The 19,728-nt window shown below is 39.9% G+C and overlaps 1 protein-coding gene across 4 annotated transcripts in view; it reads right to left on the bottom strand.

Moving 5' to 3' along the window:
- LOC116992888 (tumor necrosis factor receptor superfamily member 19-like) overlaps positions 1–19,185 on the bottom strand; it is a 57,662-nt gene extending 38,477 nt beyond the window's left edge. Inside the window, exons 1-4 of one of the 4 annotated variants that reach the window (XM_033052988.2) lie at positions 18,932–19,185; positions 18,695–18,780; positions 6,366–6,450; positions 5,713–5,823 (exon numbers count right to left, since the gene is read on the bottom strand). In XM_033052988.2, coding sequence (XP_032908879.1) covers positions 5,713–5,823; positions 6,366–6,431 — 177 coding nt within the window. In that variant the 5' untranslated portion in view covers positions 6,432–6,450; positions 18,695–18,780; positions 18,932–19,185. Of the gene's footprint in view, positions 1–5,712; positions 5,824–6,365; positions 6,451–10,963; positions 11,049–13,543; positions 13,711–14,024; positions 14,085–18,694; positions 18,781–18,931 lie in introns of those variants that run through there. The other 3 variants (XM_033052992.2, XM_033052989.2, XM_033052991.2) reach the window with 3 other exon arrangements.
- Between the last annotated feature and the right edge of the window lie 543 nt (positions 19,186–19,728).

The raw sequence follows: 19,728 nt of genomic DNA, 5'->3' as shown, positions 1-19,728 counted from the left end.
TCTTTCACTATGTACTACACAAACACTGATCCAGACAGAACAACCATAAGTCTAGCAGACTATAAAGGGTACTAGAGTTAAGTGGTATGGTTTTTCCCTAAAAGTTGAATCCAACACAGACAGCAAAAGAACAGTGAATTAGATTTTAAACATTATTTCAATTAAAATAACCTCAAGTTTCATTTAAAAATGCTTTCAGGCATCATTAAGATCATAATCTGCAAGTACATTTCAGAATTGTTCCTAGTTGCACTGATTACCCACAACCTATGTGAGTCCCTAGACAACACAACCAGAACAGTTCCACTTATGCCATGATGATTACAAGAATATTTGGGTATTCCCAAGAAAAAAGTCTTCCAGGCATTAAGACACTTCTAATTGCTGTCGGGTCATGTAACAGGTTGTGGCACTACGCTGGTACTGGGAAATGAAGCTTTTCCTATTACCTTTGAGCACATGGCCTTAAATAGCACACAGTTTTAGTTTCCTAAAACACCTCAGGGTGTGGGTCAGCCTCATCTAGAATCCAAAAATGAGCTGGATCTATCAGCAGAAGTTTCTGAGCAGGACAGGCTGCAACAGCATGCTGCAAATATCAGACTTAGCTGCTGTGTCAAAGTGCACAGCTAGGGTCAGAAAAGTTTCATTCCCAGTGAAGATGATTTGACATCCCTACATGCAGCTGCTCCAGCTTCCAAAAACATGTTGGCCTCTCCTGAGCTGAGATCTGGCAGGCTTCCTCACAAGCAGTTCTCTTGCTTTGGAAAGTTAAGAGTGGCTGCTGAACTTGGCAGCAGCTGCTCTTGGTGGCTTCACTGTGACAACACAGCACAGCGCTCTGATGTTCTTGTGAGGACTGCCATAGCCAGGAGTAGCTTCAAACAGTACCTCCCTGTTTAATACACAATTCCCTTTTCTGGCACAACGTGCAGGTCTCCCCTTTCTTCATCATATACCTGGTACAAGGAAGCAAGCTGTGGTACACAGCCCCACCTTAGCAACCATCAGGCTGCCTCTCTGTACAGCAGTTGTCTCTCGGTGACAGCGACAGTATTTATCATGGCTTACTTGACGGCAGTGCTGGCTTCAGGCACTCTCACCTCTTGGTGGTGCCTCTCTTTCTATTCCTTCACCTTGCATTCCTTTCTATTCCTTCCTTTTCATATATTGTCCTAAGTATAGTGGCTCAGCTGATAAAAATGATGGTGAAAGGACTGGAAGGACTGTTATTTCTGTACTTGAACATTTTTAAGAAAAAGACTGAAACACAAACTACATCATGGATTTATTTTTTTTCCTGCATTGATTGTGATTTGTATAAATTTCAGTAATATGCAAGGATTGATTTATTTCAGAAACATATAAGATAGGATGAAAGGTTGTTACTATCAAGCCAAACCAAGGACTGTTCAGGCACTGGCAAACTGAAGCCACCTAAAGAATGAAAGATAGTAAATGATTCATGCTTCACTACATGAGCTTTGCTATCTACTAAATCAATGAGAAATGCAATAATGCTGAGATACATGAAGCAAACACTTCCTTCTGAATCAACACAACCATTTCAGTCTCCCACCCAGAAGAAAGCACTGCTTAACAGAAAAGAAATAACACAAAAAAACCTAACAAAAACTCCCCAAAAAAAAATAACCAACCTGAAACAAAGACTGCACACACTGAAAACTAAGCTAATTCAAAGGCTTCACAAACATTACCAAAGACACATGTTCGTGAGAAGAAAAGGCTATACAGAGATTTTTTTAAAATTAACAAATAGAAGCAAAAAAACATGGGAAGCAGCTTTCAGTCCCTTCCCCATCAATTCTACTGGTACAATAACAAAGTTTCCTTTCTTCTGATGGCAATATGTTAAAAGTACTTAATAAAAATGCAGTTAACATAAGTCATCAATGGATTTTATTTCTAAGCTAATATAACATTGCAGTATAGTTATTAGAACAGTATATAGGCAAGCAGAAGGGAAAAGTTGAAAATGGTACTATTTTCTTTCTTACTTCATGGAAGAAAAAGTTACTTTGAAAACGTTTTTCAAAAAGAGAGTCTCATTAAACTGTGACAGCAAAAGCTGAAAAGAATAGTGTAGATTCAGAATTAATTACATGAAATAAGGTTGGGTTTTTGCTGGCTTTGTTTTTTTTCATGCTATCAAAGGTTTCATTTCTGAAGTTGTTTACCTGTACAGGAAGGTCAATCCAATAGGCTGACCACTGGTTTGCAAACAAAATTAAAACACTCACCACGGAATCACAGAACAGCCAGGTTAGAAGGAACCTTGAAAGAACATCTGATTTAAACTTTCATGAGTAGTGACTTGAGCTGATCTAGCACCCTGTCCAGTTGCATCCTAAAAGCTCCCAGTGATACGGACTCTAGGAAGATTGTTTCAGGGAATGAATGCTCTCACTGTAAAAAAGAAATTCCCCTGGTACAATTTGTGCCCATCACTCTTTGTCTTGTCCATACAGTGCCTTGTGAAGAGAAAGTTTCTGTTTCACTCTATGGCCTCTGTCTACTCTGTTCTACCAAAAAATTCCTGCGTTACCATGGGTAAGTTATTTCTGTTAGTGTCTCATGCATAAATTGAGAAAGGACAGCAGCATTTACCTAATTTTAGAAAGGTGAAATGTTCATATAGTATAGCCAAAAAAAAAAATATATATATATATATGTAAAACTGAAGTTGTAAATAATAGTTGTAAAAATAAGCATCTACACACACATATATGCGCTCTGTACAGCTGAGTTTCTCATGTGTATTTCTGTGAAGTCAGTCATGAAAAGAGGGAAAACTACATATTTAGGTTGTAACTGAGATAATTTCTCATGCACAAGATGATAAAAGCTGGACTTTTGCATTCACCAACATAGGCTGATGTGTTCTGTTACATTTGTTAGTTGACCTATCTGTCAATTGCTTAAAACACTCAGGGGGAGCTGAATCAAAATCCCCACCACTAACATTGTATTTTACTCTACATTTAGACACACAATCACGCTCACACATCCATCAGTATATTTAGTTTTATCCAGGAGCAGTAAATATTTAATAGCAAAACTGACACATTATTTAGTGTTAAGAAACTGTTATTAAACTATTGTACCATTGCTTTCCCATATGTAAAAAAATCAAGCAAACAAAACTTCTCCCGGGCTGCAAATTACTTCAAGTGTATCATTAAACGCCTCTTCCCTTTGCATTCTGACCTTTGACTTCACGTATTTGTTGCTTCAAGCTGTAGTTCTACATGACTACTTTCAACCACATTTCAGTTACAGCCACAGCATCACATCCTTCACTATGATTCACAGAAAGTGGTACCTCTATTTATGGAGCAAATGATGATTCCACTCATTTAGGTTTGAGCAAAATCTGTTATTTCATTTCTAGTATAGAAGAAAAAATATTTTTGAAAGTCTGTTACTGTCTATGAGAAGTAATTGCTTACATAGTGAAATGAATCAAGCATTCATATTTTCAAAACCACCAAACTAGTCCTAATAATAAGGACTATCAGACTATAAACACAAATAGGTGAAGCAAAACCATAACTTGAATAGTACTATTGCGAACTATAACCTTGCTGTTTTAGTTTAGTGATTCTTTATTAAATTGAATGTAATCAGTGAGGGCCTTAGTTTTTATAGCTTTTGGGTTTTATTTGCCAGTTAGATAAGTATATTTCCTGGCTATATAAATGCACATAGTACTGGCCCACCATTATGAAGTGCCACATTTACAAGTGTCTTTATAAATTAAACATCCCTAGAACCTAATTTAAAGCCAATCTGAAAAAATCCAAACTAAACCACAACCATGTCCTAAGTCATGTCCAAATCTCTGCTTTAACAGCATGGTTTGTACTAAACCTTAACTAATACTGCCCAACATAAAAAGAGACTCCCACTAAAGTGTGAAACCAAATATTTCTGCTAATGCACTGAACACTCACCACAGAGGGTCACGAGATGGAGAAAATGTGTCACTCAATATCAGTAAATCCCTTCAAATCACACACAAGCCACAATACTTGTGGTTTTTTTCAGAGATGAACATAGCAGGAGCTACAGAGCCATAAACTAAAAGCTTCTTTTTCCCGCTGCAGTTTGAACACACATGCCCACCAAACTTAGTAATGGTTTATGTTACAAGTTTTTCAAAAGAAACATTTCCAATTCCCCTAAACACCCCAAATCCAGCTTCACCATCCTTTTTACACTCTCAGGAGAAGTACAAGACAGAGTTTGCCCTTCTGCATGCAAAGGCCATGCTCTTTTTGGCCCCACCTTTCAGGTATGGATCTGACTGCACAGTAATGTCAGGGTCACAGCTTCACACTCCAACGAGGGGCAAGATGTGGGTTTAGAGCTGCACACGGAAGAAAGTTTTACATATGCATGAGTGTGGATAGGTCTGCTCACCCTTCCTGGCACCACTCTGCACTCTTTTTTGCCTTACCATCCACATGTCTCTGGCAGGACACACTTGCTCTCTCAAGACATCGAGTCTCCCAAGACACACAACTAATTTTGTTCTCCTTCCCCTCCAGTAACTGAGTTAGTGAATCACAACATAGCCCTGTCTCCTTCCTTCAGCTATGTCTTCCTTCACTGTTCTCTACCCCTATTCATGCACAGCACCTACTTTCTCTGAACTGAAAACAACTAAAACAACATGACTTGCATTCAGACTTGGAATATTGCTGAAAATTTTGCCAAGTGAATTTTCTCATTCTACTGATTCCCAGCCCATAATCCCCATTCATCTCCACTGATTCATTTCCACTGTCCTAAAAACCTAGTAATTAAGAAACTTTTATGGGGATTTTCTTTTGGAAGAGATGCAATTGTTATAAAAGCAAAATACAATTACATGAAATACTATTGTGAATCTTTTTCTCCATGATATTAACAAGAACTTCTTATGTGCTTTCTAAATATTATCATGCATTTTTCTGGCCTCAACTTTTTCAATTACTTTACATGGCATAAAGAGAAGAATTAGGCTTATAGCACTTTTAATGACCTGTAAAACAAAGAAATTGAGCCTGACTTGAATCTGGCTTCTTAAGGTGCTCCAACCACAGATTTAGTGAAAACACAACACAGCTTCCTCCTGTTCTAAGGAAATATATTTGCTCTCATTTGAATCTTATTCTGTATTTATGTACTTACGACCTTTACATTGTAAGCCATTCTGTCAAGACAAGAGGTCATATATAAAATATTTAAACTTTGCCATCTAACACCCAGAACATTGTGAATGTCAGCAGTGTAAAAATTAAGTCCCTCCACATCATCAATCTGTGCCAATCACTGGTTTGAAATTAATTTTTCACATTGTCTTCTGCAGAGTAAGGTTATTTAACCTTTATTTAACTGTTTATTTAACTGTTATTTAACTACAGTCTTAACTCCCTGCAGTTTTTTTTCCCCCTTTGTAGTTTCTTCCCTCTTATGTTGCACTAACTCAGCTTTAAAACAACAATTTGAGAGCCCATCCAGTTGGTACTCCCTACTTTATTAGTGGCATCAACATTTTCTGAATGGACCGTTTTATATAAAATGAAACATGGTTCTTGAAAAACAGTAAATACTTTCATGTAAGTACAGATATCCATTATTTTAGATCACATAGATAAATGCTCTTATCAGAAATAAAGTAAATTCAATAAAAAATAATTCCTTTACCTTTGAGAGCTCCATTCCAGGCCCACATTGTTTGCAGAGGACACAGTTTCCAGTCTGGTCCTTAAATTCTTGTTCTCTGCAGTCTCCAGTCTCACAAATTACCTTACTCAGCTAAAACACACAAACCAACAACAAAACCAAAAAAAGGGTAAATTCATCAAGATAAATCTGAGAAATAAGCCCATGTTTTTATCTTAAAAATAACTTTCTGAATTATTAATTACCCTTAGTTCTACAGCAAGCCAGAGCCAAGTACACCGAGCAGGCAATGTGTGCTATGCCAGATTCTGTCCATAAACTGAATACTCTGAACACCTGAACTATGTGTACAGCACACTGGAGAGAGAGATGGCCACCTCTGAAGTGATGCAGTAGCACCTCCATAGCACTATATTCACCTATATTTTCTGTCCTAGGCCACTCTTTTGTCCGTGAAGAGGCTCACACAAGGTAAAATTTTGCAACTGTGTGTGAGGAGCAGCCAAAAATTGTATGACCAAGCTCAAGCTCAAATCAATAAGATGTGTAAGCAATTGTCTGCACGCAGCATCTGAAGACCTTTGGTGTTAGCAGTAATGTGTAAAACAAAAGACAGTTTCTGTGTTTGGTACATTGTTTTCAACATGGAGGAAAAATGTTGATCTTTAACTTACCAAATATGCTAGCAAAATGACAAACACCTTCAGTTTATCATCTCCTTGTAATCCTTTAGCATCCATTTCTTGTGGTTAAATCTCCCTAGAAAAAGATAAAAGAAACAAAGAGAAAATCATTATATTTACACTGTTTAAATTGTAGAAGTCACATATCCATTGTACTTCATGACACGTGGCATGTCAAAGTACAATCTGTCAATGCCATTAACATTTTCAGATTCCTGGAAGCTGCTAAACAACAAACATATGCTTTAAAAATCATATGCCTTTTGAAAACAAGACAATAAACACAAAGTTTCTGTAATTTTGAATCTTAAGAAATGGCAATCAGTCTAGAGTAGAGAACCTCAACATTTATTAATCTAACATCCCTAACATATGTTTCTTGCTTGTTAAACTCTCAGCTAAGTACATGATCAACAGACAAAAATAAATTTCTTCAAATACGCCAGGTAGTTTTTAACATTTAAGAGTAGAGACTGAAAAATGAAAGGATGGAACCCAAAACAAAAGGAAAATAAGAGAAAAAAACATTGAATAGTTGCAAAATTCTTTTCAATATGGAACTACTGCAAGTACAATATGCTTTCAAAAATATACAACCGAAATTAACATAAACTATAATTAACACACAATTCCACATTTTACTGCATGAATACATTAGCTAATGAATTCTAATCAATAAGAAGAATGAATACTTCAGTGTTACTATTGATATTTTAAAAGGCAAGCTGTATTTTGAAGTGCAAAAAGAGCAAAAGTCGACTAGAAAGAACAGAGCAGGTAAAGATGTGTCAGACTCCATGGAAAAGTCAAGATGACATTTTTATGGTTATTTATCACTTTGTGATGGTAATGGTGCATGGGCCAATGACAATTACCAGATTAAATGCATGTCAACATGGGTGAAAAAGGAAGACATCGTCTCAAGGAATATGAATACATACAGATACAGTATTTGACATAAGTTTCTTTTTTAGGTCTGAGGGGGAAAAATTAAGGAAAATGGAAAAATCTCAGAAATAATTCAGGATGACCAAAACACAGCTTCATGTAAAAAGTACTGTAGAACAACTAGAGAAATGGAAAAGGATAGTCAACAAATTTTAAAAGTATTGAAATTATGAGAAGCCAACAATTCTAATGCTAAAAAAAATAGGTATGTACAAACAAAATAATTTCTAGTAATAGCAAAGAGCAAACAGTGGACAGAGACAGTAAAAACACTGTTAAGGGAACTCAGAAATTTCAAGAAACATTTACCTTCTGCTTTTTGAAACATACAAAATGAGCAAATACACACACCAGACATTGCATCTTCTGGCCAAAAAGTAACTGAATATCTTCTAAGTAAACCCAGATTAGATAAGAGACAAACTGTGAGACTTTGCACATCAGTAACCTTGAAATAAGTATCAAGAAAGACTTAATTTTGATCCTGTTCAATTTGCTGTTCATTTCCTTTGGAATGCTACAGAAATTCAAGAGTAATATATGAAGAAATTAAAAAATAACTAAGAATCGTAATACAATAAACAACTCTGCATTACAGAAAAGCAGTCCTGTAAAACAAGCTTGACTTTACTTGATTAAGAGAAGACAAGACACTAAAGCAAAAAGTCTAAGAGTTAAATGAAATAAACTGATTAAATATTGATTCAAAGAATCATGCTGAAATTAATGGGATTTGGGAGAAAAATCTCCATTAACTTTTTGATTTCATGTAATACTGTTTAGTGGAAAAATAAATATTTCATGTGCTTTCTTAATTGCTATAGGAGCTAAAACTTTATGGAAATGTTCAAGGGAAATAAAGTCGTAAATAAAATTGAATTTCTTAGATTTGAATGTCAAGTCATTACTCCAAGTCATATATATTCCTTAAAAATTAAAAAACCTGCTAAATCATAGTACAGTTCTAATGTACAGTAAATTCACGAATACAAGCCGCACTGACTATAAGCCGCATCTCTGGGTGTTGGCAAATATTTTGGTTTTTGTCCATAGATAAGCCGCACACGAATATAAGCCGCTTTGTCGTTCGCAGCGAGGACCTGCGTGCAATTAGTAACAGAACCGCGGGAGGGCGGGGTTTACTGGCTGAGCTAAGGCTGTGCAGGCTCGGCCCGCTAGGGGCCGCTGACGGGGCCAGGTGGCCCAGCCCGGTGCTGCAGCTCGGGGCCGGCCGCCGCTGCCCCTGGGCTCGGTCACCCCGGGTCGGCGCTGCCCTGCGGTGGCAGGCAGGGACGGAGCTTCCCCTGCTCCTACGGCAGCGGCGGCGGGCGGGGACGGAGCTTTCCCGCGCCCGTGGCGCCGGCGGCGGGCAGGGACGGGGTTTCCCCGCTCCTGCCGGGGCGGCGGCGGGCGGGGACAAAGCACCCCGTCGGCTCCCCGAGCCGCGGCAATGGCTGCGCGGGGCTCCCGTCGGCTCCCCGGGCCGCAGCAATGGCGGCGCGGGGCTCCTGTCGGCTCCCCGAGCCGCAGCAATGGCGGCGCGCGCTTCCCCCCCCTCCCCGGGCCACAGCAATGGCGGCGCCGGCTTCCCCCCCCCTCCCCGGGCCGCAGCAATGGCGGCGCCGGCTTCCCCCCCCCTCCCCGGGCTGCAGCAATGGCGGCGCGGGCTTCCCCCCCCCTCCCCGGGCCGCAGCAATGGCGGCGCCGGCTTCCCCCCCCCCCTCCCTGGGCCGCAGCAATGGTGGTGCGGGCTTCCCCCCCCCTCCCCGGGCCGCGGTAGGGGCTGCCCGGGTCCCCCCTCTCCTCCCCGGGCCGCGGCAATGGCGGCGCCGGGCCCCCCCCGTCTCTCCCCTGGGCTGTGGCAGAGGAGGAAAGAGAGCTCTCCCGCCTCTCTCCCCGCCCCCCGTGCTGCCTACAGGGAGCCAGGCTCCACCCGTGGTGCAACAAAGTAGCGATTTGTAACAATCGCAAAATGCCGACTTTGCAGCTGCTCGGCTCAGCACTCTGGCAGGCACTTCTGAGGTTGTATTAGCCGCTCCTGATTATTAGCCGCATTTCCGGTTTAGGAGCAAAATCTTAGTCAAATTGGTGCGGCTTGTATTCGTGAAATTACTGTAATTATGACCATCTATAGAATACTACCAAAACTTCAAAACCAAGATTCTTTCAAAAGTTAAAAGTAAATTTTATTTTAAGTTTCAAAACTACTTTTGCTTCTGAAAAGAGATGTGTAACATATCAAAAAGAAACTCAAGAGTGTAATAATTGTATACTTTTTGTCAAGTTTCACATAAAATTTTCCATACAAAAAAATACTGGTGAGCTGTACTAAGCCTAATGATCTAAAATACAGAGCTGTAACACAATCTAAGAAGTCTATTTTCTCTGTGCAAGTCACCTGAAGTGTGCAAAAAATAAAGAAAATTAAGAACAGCCCAATTAACTGCCCTGCAGACTAATTGTTGCAATTAGTTGCAATAGAAATATACTGGCTTAATGTAATTCAGGTATATTAACCCTACACCTTTTCTCCAATACACAATGACTTGAATTTTTAATACTGGAATAAAAATCAAATGCCAGTACAGAACAAAAAGCAATATCAAAAATTCTGCTGGTCATGCTGACAGGTTGTATTTCAGTTTTGAAATTGCCCTATCTGTTATAAGATGATCTTCTTATGGCAAGTACCTGAAAGACTTTTAGAACACAAAAAGCACGTGGTAAACCATCCAGCGCCACAATATATTTTGTTTTCACTTAGGTGTGAAATTTGATTGCAGCTGTGAAATATTGTCCATCTAAAAGAAAATCTACTGCCTTTGTAACAGTCTCGGCAAGTCTAATCATCAGGAATTCCACAACCCAGAGTAAATTTTCAAAATCAAGTGTTTTATAAGGGACATCAAACTATCAAGCACTTCTCCAACTTATCCTACACTTAAATAAGCTTCATTTTTTTGGCTGATTGTTACAAGTTTCATGAGATTTTATGGCTTTAGGCCTAGGATATGAGGTATCTTCTATATGATATGTCTTCTATCATCAACAAAAATTCCAAAAGAAGGTTGCAATTCTGTGGACCTTAAACTTCAGAGCACTTCAGCATCACCAAAACACATTTAAGTAATTTCAGCAGTGTATGAATACCTGTGGTACTCTATCATGCCATCACTGTGCCCATTGTCACCACTCCTACCAAAACAACATCAAACTTTATACAGACTAACATGTGAGGAAGAAATGACCCAGTGTACAAGAAAAAACCCTTGTTAAGAGAACAAATAAAATAAGATGTTTCTTTCATGACAACATTTTCATTAATATAATTGAAAGGCACCTTAATCGCTAGGGCACACTAATAACTTATTGTATTTAATGCAAGCCCCAAAGGAGAGAGAACTCTCAGCTGCGTGTTTTCCTGTTTCAATCTCCAGCTTGGTCAAAAGTCCTGTGTAAAAAGCAGAGACTGCAGCACTTAATAATAGGTTGCCATTGGGCAAGTTTTTTCCCTCTTTCATATCAAGTGGCATTATACTGATGTCTGTTGGACACCAGCCATTCACCTCATGCTTTCAAGTGAGAAGTTATTAGAAGATTTTGCCCTCTAAAACACGTGTGAGTAAACAGTGGTTCCATACCTTTAAAGACTATTTGCTCTTGTCCAGATTCTGATATTTAAAATGCCAAGTTCAGTTATACTCAATTTTATTAGAAGAAAGAAACCTGTGGACAGAGTTTTTTGAGGTCACTAAATCATTCCAAATACATCTTATTAGGTTAACAGTAATATGCTTGCCTAAAATACTCAGGGAAAAGCAATCATTATTGGTAATGTACTGAACTCAGAATAGAGAACTTGCATTAGGAAATGTGGTTGCATACTTTTAAGGTCATTTGGGGCTCACTATGCATATGCATGAAGAGGGTAATATCAAAAATAAATTAGAAACATGGTGGAAGTAAGAACTTCCAGCCTTTTAGGATTCTAGAATCCATTGCCCTCTAAAATTTACTCTTACATTTACCAGCTTGCTTGAATAGTACTCATCATTTTATTTCAAAGTCCATGTCAGAAAAATATTTCTTTTTTTCTCTCAAAAAACTTAAAGCTCCACCCTGAAAGACACACCACCTCAAGAATCAAAGCAGCATGACTAAATTATGGCTCACTGGCAGGTTTCTCAGATACGGAGGCATCAAAACTTTGAAGTCAACATCACCCATCTTCTAAGGGAAACTTTAGAAATGGTGAAGAGTCCCAGCTTCTCATTCACTTAACCTGAAGTTGTGAATTCCCAGTTAATTCACCACCAGGTCTTAGAAACGTCCCATATTTGATTTGATATTTTTACTTGACAACCACTTTTCACATGCTCTATAACACTGGCAGAGTACTCTGAGAAGCTCTGGGTAAGAAAGAGGGATGGAAATACAATCGTCTTATCTTGCCAACAGAGGTCTCTGGTATCCAACAAACAGGGTCTCAGCTCCTTTCTAACCACCTACTTCCCACCCGCAGCTGTCAACTGCAGGCAATAAAACAAGGAGTGGCAGATGGCTTTAGCAGAGTCAGTGCCCCAGGGGCAAGAAACAAGAGAAGGGAAAGTGATTATGCTGCTGCAATGGCAAAGACAAAGAAAGGGAGCAAGTTAGGGACAAGAACTTCCACTACAGCACTGCACATTATTATTTCTGTCTCACAGGTCTAGAGCACCTTCCCTTCACACCCTGCCCACAACCCTTGTAGTCATCCCCTTTGTGAAGTAAATGAGGTCTTGTCTGACCACATTTGCTCCAACTTCTCCGAGAAACGTGGGAGGAAAAACTCCATACCGTCAGCTAAGGCACGTTCATCACATTAAAATAATAAAATTCATCGCACGTTATAAAGATCTGTATTTTACGAACCTACCATATGTGAAATTGTATGACATTAAGCAGCTATGGAGTTACTCCTAATTTTGTACAGACAAAGGTAGCAGATTAAAGTTAGAACCTTGTTGGAACACTTAGATGTATTTTAGGGGCTGAGGGAGATGAGAAGAAGACAGGGCCATAAGACACAGCCAGGAAATACTTGTGGTCCTTCTGAGCACCACACGCTTCAAGTTACATTAATTGAAGTACTTGTCTTTACAGGAATAATGGTGATAAAGCAGTTTATCATTTGTGTTCTTCAACATACCCAGCTTATCATTAACTAGACATTAGAGTAAAATATTGTAACAAAGGTGCAATGTGGCAACATTTTTCCTACACATAAACAAAGCGTTTTAGAGGATCAGAGCCTGTGATTCACACAAGAACTCCCACTCTCACCAAAGCTGATGTGCCTACTCATACAACATCAAAACTGAGGTAAGAAAAAATGTTGCTCCCTCTGTTTAATACATCTCACCCATCTCAAATTCTAGGAGGCACTGGTTTGCTTGATGAAAACTCAATGTCAGGATGCACTTGTACTTTGGTACTTAGATATGTGAATAAGTAATACACTGAGAATGCCAGTACCATAGTCATACTTCATTTACACCAAAATATACTAAAAGTTATTTTTCAAAGTAATTTTTAGGGATCATGAGTTATAAAGCATTGGGCTGGTTAATACACCTTGCAATGGTGCAATGCCAGTATGCTACGTTTATCCAGCCAGGCTTGCGCAGTTTTGAATGGCATGCAATATCTTCAAAACCATAGGCATGAGTTTACTTTCGTTGATACCACTCTCTTTTATTAGAATTGGAAGTTGGGGAAAGTGAGAGACTTATTGCCTCCTTAACTGACATTTTAAGCATCTTACTAGTAAACTAATGAAGAAGCTTACTTCTAGGTCTAAAAGAAACAAACAAAAAACCCCAACAAACCAACCAACCAAAAACAACAACAAAAACCAACCCAAAAACCCAACCTTTTCTCTTATGGCAACAAGCTCCCAGGTAACATACCTAAGTCACTTGCTTTACTTCACCTGATGGTGAAGGCGTGCTTGAAAGAGATTATGCAGCAGTTAAGAAACCTACCTACAGATTGAATCAATTTGCCACTTACTCATATGAAATCCTACTGCACCACTTCATAAACTTAGTAAAAGCATCCATCTAAAGTAGTTGTAAACATAAAGGTGGCAAATAAGTATTTAGACTTTTCACGAAAGGAATTTAAACAATCAAAACCTTTTCAATAAACCGAACTGTAACAGGGGCTTTTAAGCCTCTTACCGGCCCAAAGAATAAGTTAGGAGCTCCTATTCCTTCAACTCCAGCTCTAGAATTGTTTGAAGCAAACAGCAGCTTATTTATGCAGCAGACACGAGAAGCGCTGGTGAACATGAAAGCCCAGCTTTCAAGGGCTTTTTGTTCGCCGCGCTCCGGGGCGTGGAGCGGCCGCTCCAGGGCTGTCGGGACCTGCAGGACGCGCCCGCGGAGCCGCGCCGTGCCCGGCACCCGGGGGGCTCCGAGCGGCACGGCCGGAGCGCGGGGGGAGGGACCGGGGAGGGAGCGGGGGAGGGCCCGGCCAGCCCGGGAGCTCGGTACCATCACTGCCCCGCCGCCCACCGCGGCCCCGGGGCGGGCAGCGCGGGTCGGTGCCAGGCGGGGCGGCGGTGCCCGGCCAGCCCGCGGTGTCCCGCCGGTGCCGGAGCAGCCGCTGCTCGCCCCGGGGCCACCGCGCTCCGCCCGCCCGGCTGTCGCTCGCACCCACCTGCCACGCCGCGGCTGCGGCCGCCCCGGCCGGCCCAGGAGCGCTCGCCCCGCACCGCCCCCGATCCCGATCCCGATCCCGATCCCGCCTGCCCGGCCCCGTCACCGCGGCAACGCCGCCCGCCCCGCCCCGGGAGCGTCACCGAGCGCGGGCAGCCAATGCAGGGATGGATGGGTGGATGGATGGATGGATGGATGGATGGATGGATGGATGGATGGATGGATGGATGGATGGATGGATGGATGGATGGATGGATGGATGGATGGATGGATGGCACTGTGTGTCCGCGCTGCGAGGGTATGAGTGGGTGTGTGCCTCGTACCAGTGGTTCAAAGCGAGGGTGAATCACAAGTGAGGCGCTGGTGTCCCTTTTATTCCACCAGGAGGACAGGATAACAGGGCACTCCTGTGCCCACTCTTGCCTCCAGACCCTGCCCAGCTTTGGGACTGCAGCCTTGCCATTGCTGATCCCCCTCAGAGGGAGCTCAGGCTTATGGTTGCTGGGCTGTTCTAAACGGACTGGCCCTTGGCCTCTGCAGAATGAGTTTTTGTAACTCAAGAAAGCCCTTTCCACCTCTCTCACACAAAAATCATGACAGAGGCTTTCAGACAACACACTGCAAATTCTCCTTTCTGCAAGCTCTCCTTCCCAAAGTACTTGAGTAGCTTTTTTTTCCTGCTAGCTCAGAGCCTGAAATACCCATTTTTGCAGGTAATAAGTTACCCAGCTGTAAGCACAGTGTAGATACCAAATGCAAATATCCATGAAGAAATGGAGAAATCCAGCCCTTCACAGATAGTAAAATTTTCGCCATTGCTAGGTTGGATGTTACTGCTACTTATTGTGACACAAATTAGGATCTGTTCTGAAGTTAATGACGCTCCAACATTGGTGAAACGAGTCTTGGAGACCTTGGTAAAACAACTGCTGCTGCAGGGATTTCAGGTCATTAGTTTCACTTCTAATGAAAAGGTTAATGATCCACTTACAGTCTAGACAACTGTACAGACACACAAGGAACAGGCTTAGGCTCTGAAAATATGAACAAATGCTTATACTGTGAGGCAAAGCATTTTCAAATAAACAGAATTTTTGGAGCTCCTCACAGACAAAATTTTGAAGACCACCGGCCACATGGGCGTCTCTGAAAATGAGGAGTGCTTATTGAAATCCAGCAAGTTGCATGCAAAGAGAGAAATGATTGCTGTGAAATTAGTTGTTTTCAATTATGAAACCCAAACAACTCAGAATGTACAGGGGTTTTCATGTAATCATCTTCTAAAGGGCCTTCAAAGAAGAGCTTTGCTTCAGGACCCTTGCCAGGAGGAGCTCTGCAAGAGGCTGGAATTTCAGTGAGGAATGGCATACTGCAGCGCAACAGCAGCGCATCTGTTGTGAATAGCAGCTGCTGCACAGCACTGAGCATTGTACACAGCCTCACTATTTGCAGACAATCTTTTGTATATTATCTGTTTTCTGAAGCCACCAGTGAAACTATTGTGTGAGTTTTTCTTAGTAGAATCATCATGTATGTTTCAGATACTTGTTTTAAAGTAGTATAGTTAGACAGAGGTATTAAAATATCTCAGAGTTCTTGAGGTGTTGACTAAACATTCAGGATTACCATATAAAAAAACATTAAGACTTTCATCAGAGAGTGGGTTACTATGCTAATGAACTCAGAGCAACGTGAAACTTAAAAGTTTGTAAGTCCTTGTTGTAGCATGCAAAATCTTTCCTCTGAATGTAAAATGGATGAATTAGTTCCATTCATCACTGAAAGATGTTGAAGATTGTAGTGTTCACTTTGTTTTAAATCATGATGCTTCTCAGGAAATTGAAGATTAGAACTAGTACAGAGATTCTCACTACAACAGAGAAAGCAAAAAAGAAATATTTGGAAAGCAGTTTCAGCTGACCCCTTTGATAAGACTAAGTTGCGTGACATATCTGATGTGGAAGCAGAAATTGTACAGCAATAGGAAGTTGTTATCTCCATATCTCAAATGCTAACACAGTTCCCCCAGTCAACTGTGAGATAGATCTACTCTTGTTATGACAGCTGTTGGAAACTGATGTCAGTACAACTGTGCAATGTCTTTTGATAATCTGAACTATTACAAACCTTAAAATATGTTTACGATGTTATCTAAGGCACACTGTTTGGAAATGGTTCCATTTATAATCAGAAATTGCTCAAGCTATTTTTATAAATAAATCATATACTTGTGAGTTTCCTAGTCAGATTTGCTTGAAAAAGCATTGTGAACTTTTTGTTTCTGAAGGCTTAAGCCTGAGGATTAATTAATGTTTATACAGCTCTTAGTAAAAGCAAAGTTACTAGTGCCAAGAATTATTACTATTTAATCTTTAAAAGTCAGATCAATGACAGGCTAAACTGTCAGAGCACTGCTATTTAAAACAACAAAAATGCTGAAAATCCTCTTCCCACCATGCTTGAATGTGTTCAAGTGCACTTTCATTTCAGCCTCACTTACATACAGACAAGCAAAGAGTTTTTCAGTTTAATTAAGTTGACGCCCATCTTTGTTTAAATATCTGGGGAGATTACCTAAAATCCTAGGGACTTTTTACAAAATGAAAAAAAACTTTGTTTCTTAAATGCATTTTCAGGGCCCAACTGTTGTAAATAATTATCTATGCAAATCCTACTCAACAGTGTAATCTATCTGATTAACCAGAGTTCCTTCTGTGTGCAACTTCACCCATTTGTGTGATAGGTCAGATCCTTGTAGTGATAGTTTCATTGTATTAGACTTGTAGAGCTATTTTGACTTCTGAGGAAAAGGACTCCTTGCGCTATTTTTAAAAATTTGCTTCCCTTGCTACTTTACACCAAGCAGAGGTAAGGTTTAGAAATAATTTTTCTCAGAAAATAAATGTACATATTGGAAAACAAGCAACAAGAAAGAGGGGACTGGAAAGGCAGAGAAGCTCATGAGTGAAGCATAGAATTAATAAATAAAGCCATCTTTTCAGGGTTACAGGAACATGTTTTAGTACATCATTGTTACTTAGTGAGAAATGCTAAAGTTTGCTTTGGCTAGGCCTTAAATGATATTCTTCCTTTACAGCTATGCACATATTATTCATACAGTGCTAATTACTTTCCTTATAATATAATTGACTTGTTAAGTAAGAATATGAATTAATTGGTGGCACAGAAAACAAAATGATACCAAGTCAGGCCTAGTTAATCTGTGTCTGGTGTATTATCTCTTGATATTCAGTAAATGGAAGTTTTATATACACAAATACAGCTTTAATTAGAAGAAACAAATTTTGCCGACTGACTAATGAAAGCTAACTACATTTATCTGTAAGTGTTGATAACTCGATCTTACTCAGATGCAAGCAGACTGTTAAAATTTGGGTTTGCATGTTGCACTATGGTGCATACTGAAATATGAACATCTTGAAGGTCCTGTGGCCTGGTAGACCTCTCAAAGAATAGTTTTCAAGTGATGCTTAACTTCTATAATTTATGCTGACTTTTAGTTGCAATTTGTTAATAAGCATATTTAAACATATTTATAAACACTTAAATTTAGACTTAAGAATATGTAAGTCAGTATTACTATCCACCATTAAGACTAGGTCTTCAAAGACCTCAGTGTCTGGAATGTTTGCAAGTCTGGTCCCAATTATGGGTTCTAAGTTCCTCTGAAAATCTAAATTATATTTAAATAGTACAGAAGGAGTTTGAGTCTTATTTTAACAATCTGACTCCAGCTGCAGGCACAGAATACTCATGGGTTTGGCCCAAACTCACAAAAAGATCTGGCCCTTTAAAACTGCAAATGTGTGAATAATTCTTCAAAAGACTGTTCCCTTATAATGAATTTCTGGAATAGATGTCTTAAAATCTCTTCAACACAATACTTTTCATAAATATGATTTTGAGGAACAGCATACAAAACACTGTGAATGGAAATTGCATCACTAAAATGCAGCAAAACTTATACAGAGTTCAACAAAACTAGTTGTTGGCTGTAGACAAACCTAAGATTTCTTTAATATATTTATTAAAATGTCTTAGGGGAAACTTCTATCATCAGGTTAAAAGATTACTTTTATTTCAAGATTTCATATGGTACAGCTGAACTATTATCTCTTCAATCTTAAAATAAAACCATTTCCTTTTGTGTATAAGGATGTTATGTTTATAAATGTAGTTCTAATAACTTCTGGAAGTGGAGACTTTTTTTCATCACAAGCATGGAACTATTAGGCTTAAAAGTGTTGTTTGAAGAAGACACAGTTTAATAAACACACTGAGAGCAAACAAAGTATTACAGTGTGTAGGAGATATGGTTGGTCTTTCCTTAGAAAATAAGTACTCCCCTTAATCATGTAATACATGTATTCAAATATAAATTTACAAGCCTATAGATGGTATGAATGAGCAGTGCAACCCAAAATTTTACATACCCCCAACTCATTGAAAAATACTGTGTTTGCTTCACTTTTCTATCTATTGATATCTGTTCTCAATATACCCAAGAGCTGCAAACAAAATGCTGCATAAATTACAAACAATCTTTTGAACTTTGTACACACAGTGATGTGTAGTATTATTGGTTATGTGAACTTTATAATTTCTTAAAATCTTGCAACACAAAACTGAAAAGACCCCGAAATTCAGTACCTGTTATCTGATGAAGTTTTCCAGTGCCAGAGAGTTTCTGCAGCTTAATTTCACACCGCCGGAGCTTCTGTATTAAATGCTTTTACCTAAAAAAAAAAAAAAAAAAAAAAAAAAGTATGTCGGCACAAGCCCAGACGAAACTCCAAATCCGGGAAAATAAAATTAACCATGCAGATCAAAGGCAGACGAGCACTGAGACCAAATGCCTGTAATCTGATCAGTGATCAGTTGCCGTACATCAAAGGCAGTGCTTTGGCGAGGAAAAAGAGCTCCTTTTCCAGCAGGTAGCTGCACTCCAATTCTGCCTTTCAGTGCTCTGCACTAGCTCTCTCCCCCCTTTCGTTCCTTGTGCTGGGAGAATGCACACGGTTCTGAAATGCTTGGGGTTGAGTGGCTGGATCTGTAGCTTTTGAGTTCCCAAGCTGTGTTGTGGATTGTGTGTTGGAAGCTTTCCCCAGTGCCAGCGGGTTCCGCTTTATCCCTTTCATCTCGCTGAGCTGCAGATCCCATGACATCATTCAATGCTGTGGGACTGGTTAGAGAGCTGTAATACAGCCTGTGGGGGAATGCAGCTAAAGAGCAGCAAGAGTTTGCATGATTTCTAATCAGGTTAGTCCATTGTAACAAACCCAAGGCTCACTTCAAAGTCTTCACTACATTTACGTTTCCTCCCGAGGAGGGAGAATAGTGTAGCTTATAAAGTTTCTTTAAAAGATGCCTTATAATTTTGTCTGCAAAAGGAAGTTACAATCTTCCATAAAGTTCTGAAAGTCAGACATGAAGGTCGGTTTGCTAGGCAGCTGGAAGACACAAGAGAAAACTGCTTTTGTTCATCTCTTTGTCGAGATTTGTAGCATAGAAAATGCTGTATTTTGCAGGCTGGCATTGGATTTTTGCACTGGCAAAACCAAGCACAATAGAGCATGCTCTTAGTCCCTGGCTCACGTCCTCCCTGCTGCTTACTGTGTGGGCTATTGCAAATCATTTTATTTGAGCCTGATTCATCTGTGGCTCATGATTCCTTTACGCAAATG

The sequence above is a fragment of the Catharus ustulatus genome, chromosome 2 (genome assembly GCF_009819885.2).
Source record: "Catharus ustulatus isolate bCatUst1 chromosome 2, bCatUst1.pri.v2, whole genome shotgun sequence".
NCBI classification, from domain to species: Eukaryota; Metazoa; Chordata; class Aves; order Passeriformes; family Turdidae; genus Catharus; species Catharus ustulatus.
The sequence above is the reverse complement of the archived record's forward strand: the minus strand, read 5'-3'. Positions and strand labels throughout refer to the sequence as shown.